This window comes from Scyliorhinus canicula, chromosome 10 (assembly GCF_902713615.1).
Source record: "Scyliorhinus canicula chromosome 10, sScyCan1.1, whole genome shotgun sequence".
NCBI classification, from domain to species: Eukaryota; Metazoa; Chordata; class Chondrichthyes; order Carcharhiniformes; family Scyliorhinidae; genus Scyliorhinus; species Scyliorhinus canicula.
In genome coordinates this window covers 115,634,991-115,657,413 of record NC_052155.1, presented here as the reverse complement: position 1 = coordinate 115,657,413, position 22,423 = coordinate 115,634,991, and the positions used below count along the sequence as shown (strand labels likewise).

The 22,423-nt window shown below is 47.1% G+C and overlaps 1 protein-coding gene across 4 annotated transcripts in view; it reads left to right on the top strand.

Annotated features, from left to right (window-relative positions):
- The window catches only part of LOC119972615, a 296,819-nt gene that overhangs the window by 214,673 nt on the left and 59,723 nt on the right, over window positions 1–22,423 (top strand). For 2 of the 4 annotated variants that reach the window (XM_038809605.1, XM_038809606.1), the window contains exon 6: window positions 7,652–7,798. The exons of 1 other annotated variant lie outside the window; for it this stretch is intronic. In XM_038809605.1, the coding sequence (XP_038665533.1) occupies window positions 7,652–7,798 (147 nt within the window). Of the gene's footprint in view, window positions 1–7,651; window positions 7,799–22,423 lie in introns of those variants that run through there. One more of the 4 variants, XM_038809607.1, reaches the window with a different exon arrangement.

Genomic DNA, 22,423 nt, shown 5'->3' with positions numbered 1-22,423 from the left:
TGGGGGTAAATCTAACACTATTGTGATGAAATGTGCGCGCAATGTTTTAATGGTGATCTCCTATCACTGCTAAGGAATGCTTTGTTCAGATGCAAGACTTTGTCTCCTTCATCTCCTAGAATTCAGTTTTCTGTTAACTCTATTTTGAGGATACCTTTAAAGTGAAACTCATTTTGAGGGCAGATCTAACTGGTGAGCGATATGTCCATGCTGTCAGGAGGATGTTTGCAATATACTGAACAATATAACCATGTGTTCATGCTTCTCTGTATCTGCAATGAAGTTTTGTCTAGCTACTGTCTTGCCAAGTGAAGGTTCAAACCATGTCAGCGCAAGACAGAACTGGTTACAATTGTCCTTAAGGAGAGACTAATTTTACCGAGTGATTAGGGTGGCACGATGGCGCACTGGTTAGCACTGCTGCCTCACGGCACCGAGGACCCGGGTTAGATCTCAGCCCTGGGTCACGTCCATGTGGGATTGCACATTGTCCCCGTGTCTGTGCGGGTCTCACCCCCACAACCCAAAGATGTGCAGGTAGGTGAATTGGCTAAATCGCCTCTTAATTGAGTAACAAGGAATTGAGATTGTAATTTATAGGAAAAAAATTTACCTAGTGCTTTAAGATTGGAACAGTCAACTTTTTTGGTAAACCTTATGCAGATAGCTGAATCAGACAGATCAACATTACTCCATTCTACTGTTGTTGATTGGTTAGCCAGGCTGCGAGTTCCTCTTACTTAACTTTAGCTAATCAACTGGTAATAATAGAGTTGTCCTCATCTGACAAGAAATAACAATTTAATCTGCTCTATACACCTTGTCTTCTGTATACTATTATGATCCTTCTGTTTGTTCCTGTTTATTTTCACTTATTTTTATTTTTGCTGTTCCATGGATGTTTAAATGGATCTGTGACTTTAAGGAAAACAGCCTGTAAGCAGCCAGTGCCTTTAATTCAAACAGAAGGATCCAGAGGCTGTGCTGTTTTAGGCTGGAGATTGCAGATTGGCTGATATCAGTACTGACTCAGTTTGATTGATTTGGCTGGGACCAATGAATTGGCCCGAAAGATTGTACTCTGCCTAGTGACCAGTGGTGATTGGATCTGATCCCACTGGAATGTTTCAGAGTTTTTACTTCACTTTTGGTTCTGCAGCTTGGATGGAGGGTTCTAATGAATGTTCTCCAAGAAGATCTAACTAACCGTCTCCATAAGGCCACTGTGAGGGGTGATTTTATTTCTCCAGTAAGACTGGGTGCAAAGGCTTGAAGTCAAACCATGAGCTGAAAGCAAGTTTTGATGTGAAATAAAGTGTCTATACAGAAAGATAATTCGGATTTTCTCTTGCCTTAGATATAATTGAGAAGAATTTGATAATTCAATCTAACCTTTGTGCATACACTATTAAATTCTGACCAGTTATATCATACAAATAACACATCCATGCTCAATTTGGGGCAGCACGGTAGCATGGTGGTTAGCATAAATGCTTCACAGCTCCAGGGTCCCAGGTTCGATTCCCGGCTGGGTCACTGTCTGTGCGGAGTCTGCACGTCCTCCCCGTGTGTGCGTGGATTTCCTCCGGGTGCTCCGGTTTCCTCCCACAGTCCAAAGATGTGCGGGTTAGGTGGATGGCCAGGCTAAATTGCCCCTTAGTGTCCTAAAAAAATAAGGTTAATGGGGGTTGTTGGGTTACTGGTATAGGGTGGATACGTGGGCTTGAGTAGGGTGATCATTGCTCGGCACAACATTGAGGGCCGAAGGGCCTGTTCTGTGCTGTACTGTTCTAATTCTAAAAAAATTGTGGGACCCAGCGTTTTCAAATTTTGTTTTAATGCTAGATAATCTGTGATTCATCCCGCAAGCAGGCTACACCTCCTCTATGAAAATGAATTGAAAATCGCTTATTGTCACAAGCAGGCTTCAATGAAGTTACTGTGAAAAGCCCCTAGTTGCCATATTCCGGCGCCTGTCTGGGGAGGCTGGTACGGGAATCGAACCGTGCTGCTGGCCTGCTTGGTCTGCTTTTAAAAGCCAGCGATATTAAGCCCAGTGCATCCAGAGTGCATCATTTCTTCCCCAATTATCCTGAGTAAATTAAAGTGGCAGCCAGGGATTGTAAGAGAACTGTTTCTTTTTATGCTGGCTACTAGAAAGCATTGTGTCCTGCTGATTGTGTTTTTGTTTATAAATGTTTTGGATGATAACCTATTATGTACTTTTTCTTGCAATACCAAGTATAACTTTGAAAAATCAACATAAATAACTATCTATTTTAGATACACTTGTTCTATAAATCTCTGTTAGTGCCTATCCCTATACCCCATGGTCCATTTTAAACAGATATTTAGCCATCTCCTTTTAAAAAAAAAAGAATTGATCGACTTGTTATCAGTTATTGGATACATTATACTTACAAAAGCATTTCCTGCAAATCCAATCTACAATCAGTCTTGGATGAAAAGGTTCTGGAATTGTACTTGCATATAATTGCTTTCAGTGTGATAACTCTTATGTAAATGCAGCATTGGAAATAGCACAAAGAATAGATTTACTGTTGTGGATCTTTTTTTTTTTATAAATGTTTTTATTCAGTTTTCGTATTTTATATTGAACAAATTACAAAATTGTTAGGAGAGAGAAACAAAAAAAAAAAACAAACAAAACAAACACGCAAAAATTAACATACATATTTACAGGTAAGCATCTTCGTAGTAGTAACTGCGCCCCCCCCCCCCCCCCTCAACATGTTTATTTAGCTTGGTTTTGGGCCTTAGCTAGCCATCGAACCCCCGCAACGAACCTGTAGCCCCCCCCCCCCCCCCCCCCCCCCCGCTACCTTCCCCCGACTATTCTTCCTCTTGTACATTGGCCACAAATAGGTCCCGGAACAGTTGCATGAATGGCTCCCACGTTCTGTGGAAGCCGTCGTCCGACCCTCGGATGGCAAATTTGATTTTCTCCATTTGGAGAGATTCCGAGAGGTCGGACAGCCAGTCCGCAGCTCTGGGCGGGTGCTGCTGACCGCCAGCCAAACAGGATTCTACGGCGGGCGATCAGGGAGGCAAAAGCAAGGGCATCCGCCCTCCTCCCCAGGAATAGATCTGGCTGTTCTGAAACCCCGAAGACCGCCACTATCGGGCATGGCTCCACCCTCACTCCCACACTTTGGACATTACCTCGAAGAAGGCTGTCCAGTACTCCACGAGTCTGGGGCAAGACCAGAACATGTGGGCGTGGTTGGCCGGCCTCTTTGGCACCGTTCACATCTGTCTTCCACCTCCGGGAAGAACCTACTCATACGGGTTCTTGTTAAGTGGGCTCTATGTACCACTTTTAGTTGCGTCAGGCTGAGCCTTGCGCACGTGGAGTGGAGTTGACCCTATGCAGTGCTTCGCTCCAGAGTCCCCACCCGATCTCCATCCCCAGGTCGTCCTCCCATTTCCTCCTTGTTGCGTCCAGTACGGTGTCGTCCCTATCTACCAGTCGGTCATACATGTCACTACAGTTCCCTTTCTCTAGGATACTTGCGTCCAGTAGGTCTTCCAGTAGTGTCTGTCGTGGCGGTTGTGGGTACGTCCTTGTCTCCTTTCGTAGGAAGTTTCTGAGCTGCAGGCACCGCAGGCTCGTTCCACCCAGCTAGCCGAAATTTCTCTGTCAGTTCGTCCAGTGTTGCGATCCTGTCGTCCGTGTATAGGTCCCTGACTGTCAGTGTCCCCCCGTCCTGCCTCCACCTTTGAAGGTGGCGTCGGTCAGTGCTGGTTTGAACCTATGGTTGTTGCAGATGGGAGCCCTGTTCGACATTTTGGTCAGGCCAAGTTGCTGCCGCAGTTGGTTCCAGGATTGGAGGGTGGCTGTCACCACTGGGCTGCTGGAGTGTTTTTTGGGTGGGGATGGGAGTGCTGCCGTGGCGAGGGCCCGGAGGGAGGTTCCCATGCAGGAGGCCTCCTCCGCCCGCACCCACTCAGCTTCTGGCTCCTGGATCCATCCCCTTACTCGCTCGGCTGTTGCTGCCCAGTGGTAGAATTGTAGATTCGGGAGGGCTAACCCTCCCCTGGTTTTTGTTTTTTGTAAGACCTTCTTTGGGATCCTAGCATTTTTACCCCCCCATACGAACGCCATGATGAGTTTGTCCAGCGCTTTGAAAAAGGCCTTGGGGATGTAGATCGGAATGGATCTAAACAGGAAGAGGAACCTGGGCAGTACGTTCATTTGATCGTCTGAACTCTCCCCGCGAGGGAGGAGCGGGAGTGTGTTCCATCTTTGCAGGTCCTTTTTAACTTCCTCCGTCAGGCTGGTGAGGTTCCATTTGTGGATCCCTTTCCAGTCATGGGCTATTTGGATCCCCAGGTAGCGGAATTTATGTCGGGCTTGTTTGAACGGCAGCCCCTTTAGTGCTGCCCCCCCCCCCCCCCCCCCCCCCCCCCTTGCGGGTGTAATGGGAAGATCTCACTTTTGCTCATGTTGAGTTTGTAGCCCGAGAAGGCTCCAAACTCTTTCAGGAGCGCGATGATTCCGTCCATGCTGCTTTGTGGGGTCCGAGATATAGAGGAGCAGATCATCCGCATAGAGTGAGACTCTGTGCTCTCTACCTCCCCTTCGGATCCCCCTCCAATTTTTTGCTGCCCTCAGCGCGATTGCTAGCGGTTCGATTGCTAGTGCGAACAGCAGCGGGGACAGTGGGCATCCTTGTCTGGTGCCCCTGTGCAGCTGGAAGTATTGGGAGTTGGTATTGTTGGTCTGTACACTCGCCATGGGAGCGTTGTACAGGAGCTTTACCCAAGCGGTGAACCCTGTTCCAAGCCCGAACCGCTCCAGTACCTCTATGAGGTATATCCATTCGACTCTGTCGAAGGCCTTTTCTGCGTCCAGGGAGACGATCACCTCTTGTGTTCTCTCCCCGGAGGGGGTCATTATCACGTTCAGCAGGCGCCTGATGTTCGCGGTCAGCTGTCTACCTTTGACAAAGCCCGTCTGGTCCTCTGTGACCACCTCAGGTACACAGTCTTCTAGCCTTTTGGCTAGGATTTTGGCCAGTATTTTGGCGTCTGCATTCAGCAGAGATATGGGTCTGTATGACCCACATTCCGTTGGGACTGTTGTGGATCTGCTGCGGACTGCAGTTCTTTTTATATGGAGAAAGAACTTTCATACAAAATTGGATAAAGGTATCCAGACAAAGGATACCTTTGTTATTGAAACCTAATACTCCTGAGCAAAGGCTAATGTGGTGGTGCTGTTGGTCTGCCAAATTCAGTCAGGAGGAATTATGTTTTATCAGAAATAAAAAAATTCAAACATTTCTGTAAAATCTTGTTTCCTGACTTCCGGTGACGGCCATGGAGTGAATGGTCACACATTTGGTGGCTCCTGCTCAAGGTGGATTTTTTTTGTTCTTTTTCCTGCCCGAAGGGCATAGTATTTGAGGGCAAAAGGTACAGGAGTGCCTGGGGACGTTATTACTCCTCTGGGGCGGTTGGTGGATGGATCCGCGAACAAAGAATGGTGCAAGAAAGAAAGAGCAGCGGGAGCAGGTGAGTCTTCATGGTGAGCCACAGGAAAAGATGGCGGAGGACAAGGGAGGCCGTGCTGCGTGCCCAGTGGTCGAAGGAGCGGTTGGTGAAGTATATATGTTGGATTAACACGAACTGCAACTCGATGCAGTATCACTTGAAAACAGGCTTCCAACACTGTTCCACATCCAGAGTTCGCTGTGGATCGACAATCTATTAATCTAGGTTTGCTAACCTTGGTCTGGCTTGCCCAGGCTTGCTCTGTACATTGCTGACTGTACATTGCACCCTGACTATTGCTACAGCTATCAAGAGTACGAAGAGGCCGAGTCTTCCTGACTTGTGTGTTTTGTACTGGTAATGTACCCTGTAATGTCCTGCCTGGTGATTGGTTGTTCTGTATTCTCTGTGGTGATTGGTTCCTGTGTGTGTCCATCTCTGCCTGTCTGTATCTCATTATGAACATAAGTGTATATTATGACAGTTGGTAGAGCTCCTGAATAATATTTGGCAACAAAGGAAAGAGGCATGGGAGACCTAGCCAAGGTGGTGGAACTGCTGGGATTGAGCGGGTTGAGCAGAGGCTGGAGTCCCAGGGTCTAGCGATCCAGAAAGTGGGGGAGGTGGTGGGGGAGCATGAGGAGCAGTTGGCCTCGTTAGTGGCAGAGATGGGAGTGATGCGGAGCCAGAAGAGGTTGAGGGAGAAGGTGGAGGATCTGGAGAATCGCTCCAGGAGGCACAACCTAAGGATTGCCGGGTGCCTGAAGGCATTGAAGGTGCGGAAGCCGCTATGTATGTGGAAAGGATGCTGGAAAAACTGATGGGGGAGGGGACCTTCGATTCGCCTCTGGAGGTGGACCGAGCGCACAGGGTGCTGTGGAGGAGGCCGCAGGCAGGCGAGCCGGCGAGGGTGGTGCGGTTGCACCTCTTTCTAGACAAGGAAAAGATCCTTTGTTGGACGAGACAGACCAAGAAATATACCTGTGAAGAGAGCATGCTGCGGGTATACCAGGCCTGGGTGCAGAGCTAGTGAAGAGAAGGCAGCGTTTAATCGGATTAAGGCTGCCCTCTTTGAAAAGGGTGTGAAATTTGGGGTAATGTACCCAGCCCAACTGTGGGTGACTTTCCAGAAGCACGAGCTTTGTTTTCTTACAGGATAGTTAAGTCAGCGGGGGGGGGGGGGGGGGGGGGGGACTTTGGGGTTAAAAAGGAGGCTGAGTGGGTGGGGGTAACCGCAGGGAGGATGGGGCGCGGGGGTGTTGGTTATTTATTTGGTATGAGATTTCCTGTTTCTTCTCTTTCTAGTTTTGATTGCCATTTGTAGAGATTGTTTTGAAAAAGTATCTTATTCCCAACAGCAGAAAATGTCTTAAGATTCAAATGGGTATTTCGCCTCCCCCGCCTTAGGTTGTAAGGATTATACTCAAATGTTTGTAGCATTCTTCTCCTTTATGCACTGTGATACCTACAGCTATCACCTGAGCAGAATTGTAGATTGCTCTCCTTTGTCTATATTTTAGTGTGAAGGAATTGGTGTAAATGCACGACAATGATTCGAGGTACGAGGCAATTTAGTTATGAAGATAGATTTGAGAAGCTAGGGTTGTTTTCCTTGGTGGTGGGGGGTGGGGGGGTGGGGGGAAGAATGCTGAGAGGAAATTTGATAGAGCTATTCAAAATCAGGAGGGGTCTGGACAGAGTAGATGAGGAAAAACTGTTCCCACTTGTGAAAGGATCAGGAGCGAGAGGGTAAAATTTGGCAAAAGAAGCAAAGCGATTTGAGAAGAAACGTATTCACACAGCAGGTTGATAAGCTTGGAATTCGCTGCCTTTTAGTGTGGTGGAGGCAGGCTCAATTGAAGCATTCAAAAGGGAATTAGACTGTTTTCTGAAAAGGAGGAATGTGCAAGATTATGAGGAAAAGACAGGAGAATGACACCAAGGAAATTGCCCATTTGGAGAGCCGTTGCAGGTACAATGGACTGACTGGCCTACCTCTGCGCTGTAACAATTCTGTGATTTTAAAGTATTTCATCATCAAAGTGAAGGAGATTATCAATATCCATACTCCTCTGTATCATGAATGCTGTGTCTGGATTCTTAGCCACAAAGACCTGTTTCCTTTCATTTGCAGTTTTTTCCTCTGAGTTGAGAAGAAATGACAAAAATGTTAGAATACCAACAGTGGCTCAAGCAAATGGAATTCAGGGATGTAAGACCAAAAATGTTCAACAATTACTAAGGAATTCACAGATGGTGCACCTGAAACACATACTTTCAGGTAAGAACAGATGTAAATACATTTTTTAAAAATTCTTTCCTCAGGCTGCTTTGTTATTTTCCCACTTTCACTCCACATAGAATTACATAATATAGCAGAGAAGCAGACCATTCAGCACAATCAGTCTATATTTACATTTATGCTCCGTTTGCACCATCTCCCAATATTCCTCATTATTGTAGCTTAACCCTCTATTCCCTTTTACCTCATATGCTTATCTAGTTTACCTCTAATTTCACCTATACTGTTCAACTCAATCACTCCCTGTGGTAGCAGGTTCTACATTCTCACCAATCTGAGTATAGAAGTTTCTCCTGAATTCCCTATTGGATTATCTAATGTTGATTGCCTCTGTTTTTGCTCTTCACTGCAAATGGGAGCATTCTCTTTGACTAAATCAAAAGCTTTCAAAAGTTGAAGACTTCTATTTTCCCTTCTCTTACAAAGTTAAAAGGAATCCAGCCTGTTAATCCTTTCCCGATAGTTTTAATCTCTCAGTTCTGGTATAATTCTTGTAAGTCTTTTTTACACCTTCTGTGTCCTATATCGTAAGCAGAACAATACATAGAACTCCAAATGTGCTATCACCTGGGTTCTGTACAAGCTTAGAATAACATCTCTACTTTTCATTCTGTTCTTCTAGAAATAAACCCGAGTGATAGTTTTAAAAAAAATTACTTTATTAACCTGTGTTGCCAATAAAACATCTGCAATGCTTTCTCATCCTGCTATTACCTCTGGTGTTTCTCTTGGATATTTCCTTAGCCCCCTACTATTTCCCATGTACATGCTTCCCCCCTTAGCTATATCACTCAAAACATATCACATATGTGGAAACTAATGCTGATGCCAGCATCCTCAATTCCTCCACTTGCATAATACAATATTGGGGCAGATTGCCAAAAGCTTGTCCAAAGAGGTAGGTTTTTAGAAACATCTTGAAGGGAAAAAAAAAGAGAGGTAGTGCGTCAGAGAGGTTTGAGAGGGAATTCCTTTGCCAGAATCACATAGATATCTTTTATGAATTTGTTCCGAACTGTTTTTCACTATTGCGTGGTGGAGACCAGATGAGCGTGATTGAAACATGGAGTTCCAGGCAGGATGGTAACAGATTTGGGAGGGAACAATATCAAAGACTTTGGAGAGGAAAAGTAAGTTGGAGATGAGTTTGCAAGGATGGTGGAGTCTGGGTTCTTTTTGAGGAGGGCTCCAGTGTTGGCAGATTTAAAAGAGAGAAAGACAACATCTAAAGAAGTAGAAACATAACAATATTAGGTAAAAAGGGCACCAGGAAGGGAATTTAGTGATCAGAGCTAAGGGAACAAGAGGTGGATTCAAAGGGCAAGGTAATCTCTGAGAGAGCATTTGTTATAATAATAATAATCGTTGTTTGTCACAAGTAAACTTACATTAACACTGCAATGAAGTTACTCTGAAAAGCCCCTAGTCGCCACATTCCGGTGCCTGTTCGGGTACACAAGAGGGAGAATTCAGAATGTCCAAATGACCTATCAGCACATTTTTCAGGACTTGTGAGAGGAAACCGGAGCAGCCGGAGGAAACCCACGCAGACACGGGAATTACGTGCAGACTCCGCACAGACAGTGACCCAAGCCGGGAATCGAACTTGGGACCCTAGAGCTGTGAAGCAACAGTGCTAACCACTGCTATTGTGCACCCAGATTTTCAGGTTGGCAAGATGTGGCCAGTGGGGTGCCACAGGGATCAGTGCTGGGGCCTCAACTATTTACAACCTTTATAGATGGTTTGCATGAAAGACCAGTTGTATGAACCAAAGAACCATTACAGTGCAGAAAGACGCCATTGGGTCCATCAAGTCTGCAACGACCTTCTGAAAGAGCACCCCACCTAGGCCCACTCCCCCGCTCTATCCCGTAACCCCATACTACCTGCACAAAGAAGTATAGAATTTACAGTGCAGAATGAGGCCATTTGGCCCATTGAGTCTGCATCGGCCCTTGAAAAGAGTACCCTACTTAAGCCCATGCCTCCACCCCATCCCAGTAACCCCACCTAACCTTTTGGACACAAAGGGGCAATTTAGCATGGCCAGTCCGCCTAACCTGCACATCTGTGGATAGTGGGAGGAAACTGGAGCACCCGGAGGAAACCCACGCAGACACGAGGAGAATGTGCAAATTCCACATAGATAGTCACCCATTGCCGGAATTGAACCCACGTCCCTGATGTTGTGAGGCAACAGTACTTAATCATTACTAAATTTGTTGATTGCACAAAGTTAGATCGGAGAGTAATTTGTGAAGGGGACATAAGGACTGTGCAACGGGATAGAGATAGGTTAAGTGAATAGGCAAAAAATTGGCAAATGGAGTATATGTGGGAAAATGTGAACTTGTCCACTTTGGCAGGAAGAATAGAAAAGCAGCATCTTATTTAAATGGAGAGAGATTACAGAACTCTGAGGTACAGAAGGATTTGGGTGTCCTGGGACATGATTTGCAAGAAGTTAGTATGCAGATACAGCAAGTGATTAGGAAGGCAAATGCTACATTATTTATTGCAAGAAATTGAACATAAAATTATGGAGTTTTGCTACAGTTGTACAGGGCACTGATAAAACCACATCAGGAGTACAGTGTATATTTTTAGTTTCCTTATTTAAGAAAGGATATTGTTGCATTAGATGCAGTTTTAGAGGAAGTTCACTCGACTGAGTCCTGGGATAAAGAGGTTGTCTTATGAGGAGAGGTTGGACATGTTGGGTCTGCAACCATTGGAGTTTTGGAGTAGAGATGATCTTATTGAAACATACAGGGCCCGATTCAACTAAATGGGAAAAACGTTCCAAGGCGAGCGCGTTTAGCCACGTGTTTCCCTGCGCTCACAATGCCGAGAAACACATGGCTATACAACACGTCTCGAGTTGTATAGGGGGCCTCAGTGGGGAACGTGCGGCTGAGCCCCGGTCTGCCCTTCCTTGACAGTGCCAGCCTGACACCTTGGTGTTGCCCATGTCAGCTAGTAATGCCACATGGGCACCTTTACATTGCCAGGTTGGCACCCAGGTTGCATTCTCACGGCGCCAGGATAGCACTACCAGGGTGTTCAGGTGGCACCAGCAATGCCAGGGACCCACCCTACCCTAAGGACATGCAGCTGGGAACCTCCAATCTCCTGGGAGATCCCCATGAGTGCCCCGTTTGTGGGGACCACTGCTGAACGGCGCTCGCCCGAGGTGTCCGAGGTGAAGGGGATGAATCCCAAATCCTCATATACCTCGGGAACCTGTACATTAGAGTGAGACCAACTGTCTCGGTCTGATATGCAGATTTCACAAAAAATGATCGTGGTGGATTTTGTGAGGCTTAGCGAGCTGGATAGATCCTGGGAGCGGGGTCTCCCGGCTTTCATCAGCCACACTGCCGCGGCGAGCTGACTTTCGGGCACAACATGGCCATTGGATCACGCCCAAAGATCCAAATAAGAATTGACAGGATGGATGCTGAGAGGATATTTCCTCTTTGGGAGAGACTAGAACTAGGGGACACAGTTTTTAAGAATAAGGGGGGTCTATGTGAGCTCAGAACTGAGGCAGGGGATATCTTTTGAGGAAGTCTGGACCGGTGTGCAGTGAACAGAGGGCAGCTGATTGGATGGTCTTGTTCTAAGTGACCATTTATTGCCTATTTGCCCTTGCAAAGGTGATGGTAAGCCACTTTCTTGAACTTCTGTTCTGATGGAGGCACACCCACAGTGTTGTTAGCAAGGGAGTGCCAGAACTTTGTTCCAACAGTGAAGGGACAGTGATATATTTGCAAGTTAGGATGGTGCATAGCTTGGAGGGGAAACTTGCAGGTGGTGGTGTGCCCACATCTTTCTAGGTGGGAGAGGTTGTGGGTATGGAAGGTGCTGTCGAAGGAGAGTGGTGAGTTGCTGGCGAGTTCTTGTAGGTGGTACACATTGCTGCCACTGTGCGTCAGTGGTCAAGGACTATTACAGAATCTAGAGAATTTTGGAAGATTACAACCAATGCATCCACCAACTCTGCAGTCACTTTATTTAAATGCCTAGGATGCATGCTATCAACGCCAGGGTTCTTGCCAGCTTTAAATCCCATTAGCTTTCCTATTAATTCTTCACTCGTGATAGTCATTGTTTTAAGTTCCTTCCTCCCTTTTGCCCCTTGACTTTCTACTATTCTTTGGTGCTTTTTCTGACTCCTACTATGAAGACAGATAGAAAGTACATGTTTCTTTTCCCCATTTCCCATTATTAATTCCTCAGTCTCCCCGTCTGTGGAGACAATGAACACTTTAGCTTCTCTTTTCCTTTTAATGTATTTGCTGACAATTTTCTGTCTGTTTAATATTTCTTGCTAATTTTCTCTCATACTCCAATTTTGCCCCTCCTTTTTTTGGTCATTCGTCGCTGTTTACTAAAACTTTCCAAACCTCTGGCTTAATACTAATCTTTACAGCACTGCACACCATGGGCTAGATTTTCCATTCATGCTTGAGTCCATCTCCATTACCCTGCTTTGATGCTAACCATAATGTTTAGAAATACTCTTGCTATGATTGACGGCCCCTCACCACATCAAAACGTTAAGTGCTTCCTGCTGTGAAAAAGAGGGCCACAAAACACTTGGCTAGTTTTGATGTGTGATGGTGGTAATTTTTCACCCTACTGCCTGGACTGCTCTTAAGCTTTCAGGCTCTGATGGGGTGGGGGGGGGGGGGGGGGGGGGGGGATCTGATGGGATGTCTCTGTTGGGGGTCTGATGGAGAGGGCTTGGGGTTCAGGATTTTTGTTATGGAGGCCATCCAAAGGACTTTGTGGGGCACCTATGTTGTGCTCAAAGCCCCTTGACTCACTGCAAGACCCACCACCATCAGGGCAATGCTTGAAAATACCTGCACAAATCCATGCCCATATGAATTCTGGCTGAGAGGCGGGGAGCATCACGGGGGGCCTACAGAATTAGTCTTTCAGCCCGTTAATTGGATACCAATTGGCGCAATTGACTCATTTGCATCCTTCTGCCGGCGCGGGACATGCAGCTCGCTGCCGCTGTCAGTGGGGGACCGGAGCATCAGAACAGGATCGGCACCCGGCAGCAATCCTGTTTTTAGCCTGGGCTCGATACTCCTCCAGATCGGGAACTCCGCTACTGGCAGCAGAGAGTCCATCCCCATTTCTTTCATTTGGATGGCAATCTTAACTTCCCAAGTTAAACATGGACTGTGCACTTCTGGTAGACTTTCTTCCTTAATGGAATATATTTTTGTTGAGAGCCACTTCTTGTCTCACCGATTTATCTAGTCCGTTTTAGCCAACTCTTTCTTCAAACCTTGTAATTGCCTTTATTTAAATTTAAGACACAAGCAGTTTCTACATCTTGATGTTATGAACCAAGATAATTTCTCACTGTTGTATTGATCTCATCCTTTATTAACAAGAGGTACTCTACCTCCTTTTCCTTTCTCCCTGTCCTTCCGAAATGTCGAATACTCTTGAATATTCAGTTACTTGCAATCACATCTCTGTAATGGCTACCATATATACTCCTTTATTTCTATTTGTACTATCAATTCATCCATCGTGTTATGAATTCTATGAACCTTCAGGTAAAGAGTCTTTTATTCCTTCTCTTCCTTTATTGTCTATTCAGAACTTAGTTGCTGGTTATTTGGTACGATTATTTGTAACGCTTTGGGCATTTATATGAACTTAAAAGAAAACAAGTAATCTTTTTTTCAAGATGAGACATTGCCCTAATTATTAAATTGAGTTTCCATAGTTTTTCTCCAAAATACTTCATATTATTGTGGACTGTGTAAAAAATCATATATACTTCCTGTGGCGGTGATGGAGTGAGTGGTTTCACATTTGGTGGCTCCTGCTGGAGGCGGAATTGTTTGGTCCTTGTTATCTGTTCACTCGGGTGTTTGCTGGTAAGAAGTACATGAACAGACAGAGCTAAGGATTCTCCTTTGGGTCGGCATGTCTCAGCTCTATCAAACAAGGAGTGCAACTGTAAACAGGCAACAGTCAGACCAAGAGCTTTCGCGAAGTGTGACAGAAGGAAAGATAGCAGATGTCATTGTTGTCCGCTGGTGGTCCACAGAACGGTTGGTGGAGCTTTTGACAGCCAAGTTTTGCAGCAAAGGCAGGAGGCATCAGAAGACCTCGCTAAGGTGGCAGACCTAATTTGGGCAGCCATTGAGAGAGAGGTACAGAGGTTGGAGACACATAGTGCATCACTCCAAAAAGTAGAAGAGTCGGTGGTGGACCATGAGGACCGGCGGCAAGGGAGATTGGGTGGATGAGGAATGAGGGGGCAGACTGGTAATGGAGCCAGGGGAGGTAAATTGGGTGTTTGAACCATTTTATTGGAAATTGTACAGTTCGGAGCCCCAGGCGGGGGATGAGAGCATGTGGCGCCTTCTGGATGGGCTGGAGTTCCCGATGGTGGTTCAGGCGAGGGTGCAGGAACTGGGGGCCCCAATTGGACTGAGGGATTGTGTGGGGGCAATGTAGTCAGGGAAGAACCCAGGCCCAGATGTGTTTCCAGTGGAGTTTTATAAAAGATTTGGCTCGGAACTGGGGCTCCTGTTAGTGGAGATGTTCAATGAGTCGGTGGGGAGGGGCAAGCTTCCCCCATGCAGTATCAGGCATCCATCTCGCTCATTTTAAAGAAAGACAGAGACCTGGGGCAGTGTGAGTCACACCGCTTGATGTTATTGTTAAATGTGGATGCAAAGCCATTGGCGAAGGTGCTGGCGATGCGGATAGAGAATTGTGTGCCGGGAGTAATAGGGGAGGACCAGACAGGGTTCGTGAAGGGGTGACAGCCATTGGCCAATGTTCGGAGGCTATTGAATACGATGATGATGCCTTGACGGGTCAGGAGGTGGAGGCGGTTGTGACTATGGAGAAGGCATTTGACAGTGTTGGAGTGGCCTTACTTATTCGAGGTGTTGGGGCGATTCAAGTTTGGGCAGGGGTTTGTCGTATTTGCTGTATAGGTCACCTAAGGAAAGTGTGCAGATCAATAGTGTCAATTCAGAGTATTTTGTGTTGCACCAGGGGATGAGGCAGGGGTGCCCGCTTTGCTCTTTGCCCTGGGAATAGAGTATTTTTGGGACCGGTTTATGGAGATAAGTTTGCAGAATTGGAGGAGCTTGAGGTACTTGCTGCCAAAGAGAAATGGGTTCAGGTACCTGCAGGTAAGGGACTTCTTTAGGAAGGCGTTTGGTTTGTTTCTGCAGCTGCCACCTCCTGCGCTACAGGACAAGCTGCTGTCTGAAGATGAGATAGGCGAGAGCAAGGTGTCAAATATATGGGGAGCTGATGAAGAGGGAGGGCGCACTGGTGGATAAGGTCCAGCGCAAGTGGGAGGAGGAGTTGGGAGGTGCGATGCAAGCTGGGGTGTGGAATAAGACACTGCAGAGTCGTGTGCAAGACTGAGTCTCATACAGTTTAAAGTTGTGCATAGGACTCACATGATGGGGGTCCAGGATGAGCCGTTGTTTTCCAGTGGTGGAAGATAGGTGTGGGCAGTGTGCATGGAGTCCGGCAAACTATGTCCATATGTTTGTGGGATCTCCGAGGTTGTAGGGGTTTTGGAAAGAGCTTGCAAACTAATTCAAAGATTTTGGGAGTGGAGGTGGCACTGAGCCCATGAATGCCGATATTTGGGGTGTCGGAGGATCCGGTTGCGCAGGCTGGAGAGAGGCTGACGTGATAGCCTTTGCCTCCCTGATAGCCTGGAGGCGGATCTTGCTGTGCTGGCAGGACTGGAACTGTCAAAAGTGGGGGCATGGGTGAGTGACCTGGCAGAGTTCCTCCACCTTGAAAAAAATCAGTTTGCCATCAGAGGGGAGGAGGAAGGGTTCTCCACCAGATGGCAGATGTTCCTTAAGGGACATTAACACATCAGCAGGTGTTTTGTGTGTTTTATTTGGGTTTTGTGGGTTTTGGGGGGGGCTGAGTGTAAAAAGAGGGGGAGGTATGGGGGAATAGTGTTGATTGTGTATGGTTTACATGTTGCTGTTGTTTGCTCGTTTCTGTTCTGTATATATTTGAAAATACCGTATATACTCACGTAACCTTCGAACTCGCGTATCATGCGACTCCTACATTTTCGGCCCAAAAACATGCTTTTATGGTATACCTCATGTATCATGCGAGTTACTTTTTTGACATGACAGCTAACACTCAGGTAAGCTTTCTGCCTAAAACTGCCGAATGAGAAACCGCTGTTTTGCTGTTTCTAATCACGGAACTAAACCCGATAATAAACAGTCACGGTAACTAACAGGTGACACAATCGACCCTTAGCAAAAATGGAGAAAAGATCAGCGAAGAAATATACAGCCAAATGGAAACTGCAAGTTGTTGCCGAAGCGGAACAAAGCAACAATGTTAAAGCTGGAAACCTGTTTGGTGTCGGAGAAAGCTGTGTCCGAAACTGGAGAAAGCAAAAAGAACAATTGATGGGAAGTCCTTCCTATAAATGCGCAAATCGCGGGTCGAAATGTCATTGGCCGCAGTTAGAAGATGAAGTCTCAAAGTGGGTGTCCGAAAATCGGGAAAATGGTTACATAATAACACGATCTAAAATAAGACTTTATGCTTTACGAGAAACTAGAAACATGGGCATTCGTGAGTTTACTGCAAGTCCCGGATGGTGTACGCGGTTCATGAAAAGACATGACTTTGTGTTAAGAAGAAAAACAAAAATTGCACAGAGACTCCCAAAAGAATTAGAAGAAAAAGTGATAAGTTTTCATAGACTTGTTATCAAACATCGCAAAGCTAACAGCTATAATTTATCGTGCATTGGAAACATGGATGAGACACCCGTGAATTTTGGTATGCCATCAAACTCAACCGTTAATAAAGTCGGCGAAAAAAGTATCTTTATCAAAACTACAGGGCATGAAAAGACACATTTTACGGTTGTACTAACGTGTATGGCAGATGGGACGAAACTTCCTCCAATGGTCATCTTCAAACGGAAATTAATGCCCAAGCTAAAATTTCCAAGTGGTATCATTGTCCATGTCCATGAAAAAGGTTGGATGAACGATAATGGCTGCATTATTTGGCTGAAGAGAGTTTGGGAATCAAGAGCAGGTGGTTTACTACGCCAAAAAAGTTTACTTGTTTGGGATATGTTTAGGTCACATCGAGTGGATGCCGTTGTGAAAGCTGTTCGCGAAGCGAACACCGATATAGCGATCGTTCCAGCTGGCTTGACTAGCGTCGTTCAGCCACTTGACGTATCCATCAATAAGCCATTGAAATGAAAATCGCTTATTGTCACGAGTAGACTTCAATGAAGTTACTGTGAAAAGCCCCTAGTCGCCACATTCCGGCGCCTGTCCGGGGAGGCTGGTACGGGAATCGAACCGTGCTGCTGGCCTGCTTGGTCTGCTTTAAAAGCCAGCGGTTTAGCCTGGCGAGCTAAACCAGCCCCATTTAAAGACAATCTAAGGAAGAAATGGAATGACTGGATGATGGAAGGAGAGAAATCATTTACGAAGGGAGGGAATATGAAGGCTCTGGATTTGGCTCTATTGTGTTTGCGGGTAAAAGAGGCATGGGCTGGGATAGATGGCGATTTGATCGTTAAAGCATTTAGAAAATGTGGAATAGCAAATGCTTTGGATGGAAGTGAAGATGATGCTTTATTCAAAGATGTAGGAGAAGAGGATGAAAATATTGAAGACCTGGAAGATGATCAGTATAACGACTGCCTCGATGAAGAAGAATTCCAAGCTTTATTTGACGATGACGATGACAATGAAAGCGAATTCGAAGGATTTTAGTTTACCTGCATTAGCTTGTTTTAATGATGTTTTAATTTTAATAAATGTTAATTAACCTATGTATTCCTGTTTTAGATTTCATTATGTTCAAAAATAAATACCTGTATAACAGTTTCATTGACTACTGGATGCTATTTGACTTATCTTGGCCAGCACTTCACACCCGCAATTTTTGTATCTCGTGTATCATGCAACCCCCGAAATTTAGGCTTCAAATTAGGTGCTCAAAAGTCGCATGTTACGCGAGTATATACGGTAACTGCAATAAATTTGTTTCAACAAAATATATGGTTAGAAAATCTGCAAACACGCATGTTTGGCATTTAAATTTTTGGTGCATTGGTAGTGCCCATTGTTTGGGTGCAATGAATGCCATTTGGTCATCAAGTGTGCATGCACGCACTTTCGGGATGAGTCCCAGCAGATGCCATATTGGTGAGGGCATTGACATGCATAATGAACAGTGCTGGAAGTATAAGGAGCAGACAGATCATGACGGAAGTCAGCATCGAACGCTGATATGATGTCAGTACTGCTATTTTGAGCTCCACGTTCCAGCTAACACCCTCTTTTAACCTTGAGTGAATACATGTTCAGCAGTAGATAGGACTCTCACTGCTATTTAAAGGGATTGTCAACTGCAAAAAGTTAGTTGGAGCAGTCCTAAAACAGTGGCTGGAATTTTCCCAGGCCTGCAGACGCACTTTGGAGTCCAGGAACACAAGGACATTTGTAAAGTTGCTTGCCAAATCGGGTTCCTATCAGGTTTCCACCTCTGAGCTCTTTCTGGAGGCTGACTAATGGATTTGATAGCAACCCACTCAACAGCTGTGGGAAGCCAATTGTGGCTTGTAATAATTGCCAATTGCAGGCAGAATATGAAATCAGTTAGTGTGCAATGTGCACAAGCTCCGAAACTGTGTCAGGAGCCCAGCAACAGGACGAATTTGGCTTCATGTAGAAGATCTAAGCTGCAACTCATTTGAGCGTTCACGTTTATTTTCTGGTAGTAATTACAAAGGGGTATCCACTAATGCTTCAATGTCAATTGCTTTCCTTATACTGAAGATGCCTCTAGTGTGCCATTGCACTCCCACAGATGGACAGACATCATCCACACTGAAACGGATAACTGCCATCTCCACAAGCCGTATTGATTGGACCTCCTAATGTTGGAATCCAGCCCTGTACCTTTAATTAGATGGGGCTACAGGAGGCATCTTCTCAATTGGCTGCCTTTGGAATGTTATGTTTGATGCTTTGTCACTCTTTTGAGTTACTAAAACAGAATTTACCCTGATGTTGGTATTGATATGCCAACTGCAAAATTCAGCTCAATGTTTACATTGTGAAACATCTCTGGAGGAGTCCTGAAATACTTAGCAGAGCCAGTTTTGAAACTCACCATCGTTTTCTGCCTGTAGCAGCCTAGACAATCTATTTTCACCATGATGTCTATGAAGAACTATCCAATACATTCCCTCTGTCAATAATCATTACAACATTCACTGAGTCACAATGCAAAAATAAAAGCTAACACAAGAAAAACATTCCAAAGCAAATTGCTAAGCCAAGTCATTCCATATTGCAAAGTCAGCTAATCACCCACTTGCATCCCCTTCATACCTGACTTCTGTGTGCCTTTATCTGTCCGACCAATCTATGCAGTGCTGCACATGGCAGTGGTATCACAGAATCACAGAATAATACAGCACAGAAGACGCCCTTTGGCCCATCGAGTCTGCACCGACACATGAAAAACACCTGACCTGCCTGCCTAATCTCATTTGCCAGCCCTTGGCCCACAGCCTTGAATATTATGATGTGCCAAGTGCTCATCCAGATACTTTTTAAAGGATGTGAGGCAACCTGCCTCTACCACCCTCCCAGGCAGTGCATTCCAGACCATTACCACTCTCTCGGTAAATATTCCCTCAAATTCCCCCTAAACCTCCAGCCTTGAACTTCTGTCCTGTTGTAACTGACCCTTCAACTAAGGGGACAGCTGCTCCCTATTCACCCTGTCCGTGTCCCTCATAATCTTGTACACCTCAATCAGGTCATCCCTCACTCTTCGCTGCTCCAGCGAAAACAACTCAAGTTTACCCAACCTCTCTTCATACTGTTCCATCCCAGGCAACATCCTGGTGAATCGCCTTTGCACCCCCTCCAGTGAAATCACATCCTTCCTATAATGTGGCCACCAGAATTGCAAACAATACTCCAGGTGGGGTCTCACCAAAGTTCTATACAGCTCCAACATGACCTCCCTACTTTTGTAATCTATGCCTCGATTGATAAAGGCAAGTGTCCCTTAAGCCTTTTTCACCACTCTATTAACCTGCCCTTCTGCTTTCAGAGATCTATGGATAAACACACCAAAGAACAAAGAAAATTACAGCACAGGAACAGGCCCTTTGGCCCTCCCAGCCTGCGCCGATCCATATCCTTTATCTAAAGCTGTCACCTATTTTCCAAGGATCTACTTCCCTCTGTTCCCCGTCCATTCATACATCTGTCTAGATGCATCTTAAATTACGCTATTGTGTCCATCTCTACCACCTCCGCTGGCAAAGCATTCCAGGCACCCACCACCCTCTGAGTAAAAAACTTTCCACACACATCTCCCTTAAACTTTCCCCCTCTCACCTTGAAATTGTGACCCCTTGTAATTGACACCCCCACTCTTGGAAGAAGCTTGTTGCTATCCACCCTGTCCATACCTCTCATAATTTTGTAGACCTCAATCAGGTGCCCTCTCAAGCTCCATCTTTCCAACAAAAACAATCCTAATCTACTTAACCTTTCTTCATAGCTAGCACCCTCCATACCAGGCAACATCCTGGTGAACCTCCTCTGCACCCTCTCTAAAGCACCCACATCCTTCTGGTAATGTGGCGACCAGAACTGCACGCAGTATTCCAAATGTGGCCTAACCAAAGTCCTATACAACTGTAACATGACCTGCTGACTCTTGTACTCAATACCCCGTCCGATGAAGGCAAGCATGCTGTATGCCTTCTTGACCACTCTATCGACCTACGTTGCCACCTTCAGGGTACAATGGACCTGTACTCCCAGATCTCTCTGTACATCAATTTTCCCCAGGACTCTTCCATTGACTGTATAGTCTGCTCTTGAATTGGATCTTCCAAAATGCATCACCTTGCATTTGCCTGGATTGAACTCCATCTGCCATTTCTCTGCCTAACTCTCCAATCTATCTATACAGCGCCGGCTCTAGGGTTGCTGGCGCCCCGGGCAAGCTGAATTTCGGCGCCCTTGGGGGGGGGGCGGGGCCGGGGGGGGCGGGGCGCGGGGGGGGCAGACCCGAGGGGGGGCGGGGGGGCGGACCCGAGGGGGGGGCGGGGGGGGACCCGAGGGGGGGGCGGGGGGGGACCCGAGGGGGGGGCGGGGGGGGCGGACACACGCGGGGGGCGGGCGGACGTGGGGGGCGGACGCGGGGGGGCGGGTGGACCCGAGGGGGGGGCGGGGCCGAGGAGGGGCGGACCCGAGGGCGGGGCGGGGGGGGCGGACCCGAGGGCGGGGCGGGGGGGCGGACCCGAGGGCGGGGCGGGGGGGCGGACCCGAGGGCGGGGGGGTGGACCCGAGGGCGGGGCGGGGGGGCGGACCCGAGGGCGGGGCAGGGGGGCGGACACACGCGGGGGGCGGGGCGGACGCGGGGGGCGGGCGGACGCGGGGGGCGGGCGGACCCGAGGGGGGGGCGGGGCCGAGGAGGGGCGGACCCGAGGGCGGGGCGGGGGGGCGGACCCGAGGGCGGGGCGGGGGGGCGGACCCGAGGGCGGGGCGAGGGGGCGGACCCGAGGGCGGGGCACCGAGCGGGGGGGGGCGGACCGAGCCGGGGGGCCGCCCTGGGGGCGGGCGGCCACCGCGCATGCGCTGGTTGGCACCGGCCCAACTGCGCATGCACGGGACCCGAGTCTCTGGCGCCCCCGAGCACGTGGCGCCCCAGGCGACAGCCCGAGTTGCCGGTTCCTTGAGCCGGCCCTGTATCTATATTTTGTTGTATTCTCTGACAGTCCCCCTCGCTATCTGCAACTCCCCCAATCTTAGTATCATCTGCAAACTTGCTAATCAGACCACCTATACCTTCGTCCAGATCATTTATGTATATCATAAATAATAGTGGTCCAAGCACGGATCTCTGTGGAACACCACTAGTCACCTTCCTCCATTTTGAGACACTCCCTTCCACCACTGTCTCTGTCTCCTGTTGCCCAGCCAGTTCTTTATCCATCTAGCTAGTACACCCTGAACCCCATGCAACTTCACTTTTTCCATCAACCTCCCATGGGAAACTGTATCAAACGCCTTACTGAAGTCCATGTATATGACATCTACATCCCTTCCCTCATCAATTAACTTTGTCACTTCCTCAAAGAATTCTATTAGGCTTGTAAGATATGACCTTCCCTGCACATTTCTTCCAAATGTGAATAGATCCGATCCCTCAGTATCTTCTCCCAACAGTTTGCCTACCACTGACGTCAAGCTCACAGGTCTATAATCCCCTGGATTATCCCTGCTACCCTTCTTAAACAAGGGGACAACATTAGCAATTCTCCAGTCCTCCGGGACCTCACCCGTGCTCAAGGATGCTACAAAGGTATCTGTTAAGGCCCCAGCTATTTCGTCCCTCGCTTCCCTCCAGTAACCTGGGATAGATCTAATCCGGACCTGGGGACTTGTCCACCTTAATGCCTTTTAGAATACCCAAAACTTCCCCCTTCCTTATGCCGACTTGACCTAGAGTATTTAAACATGCATCGCTAACCTCAACATCAGT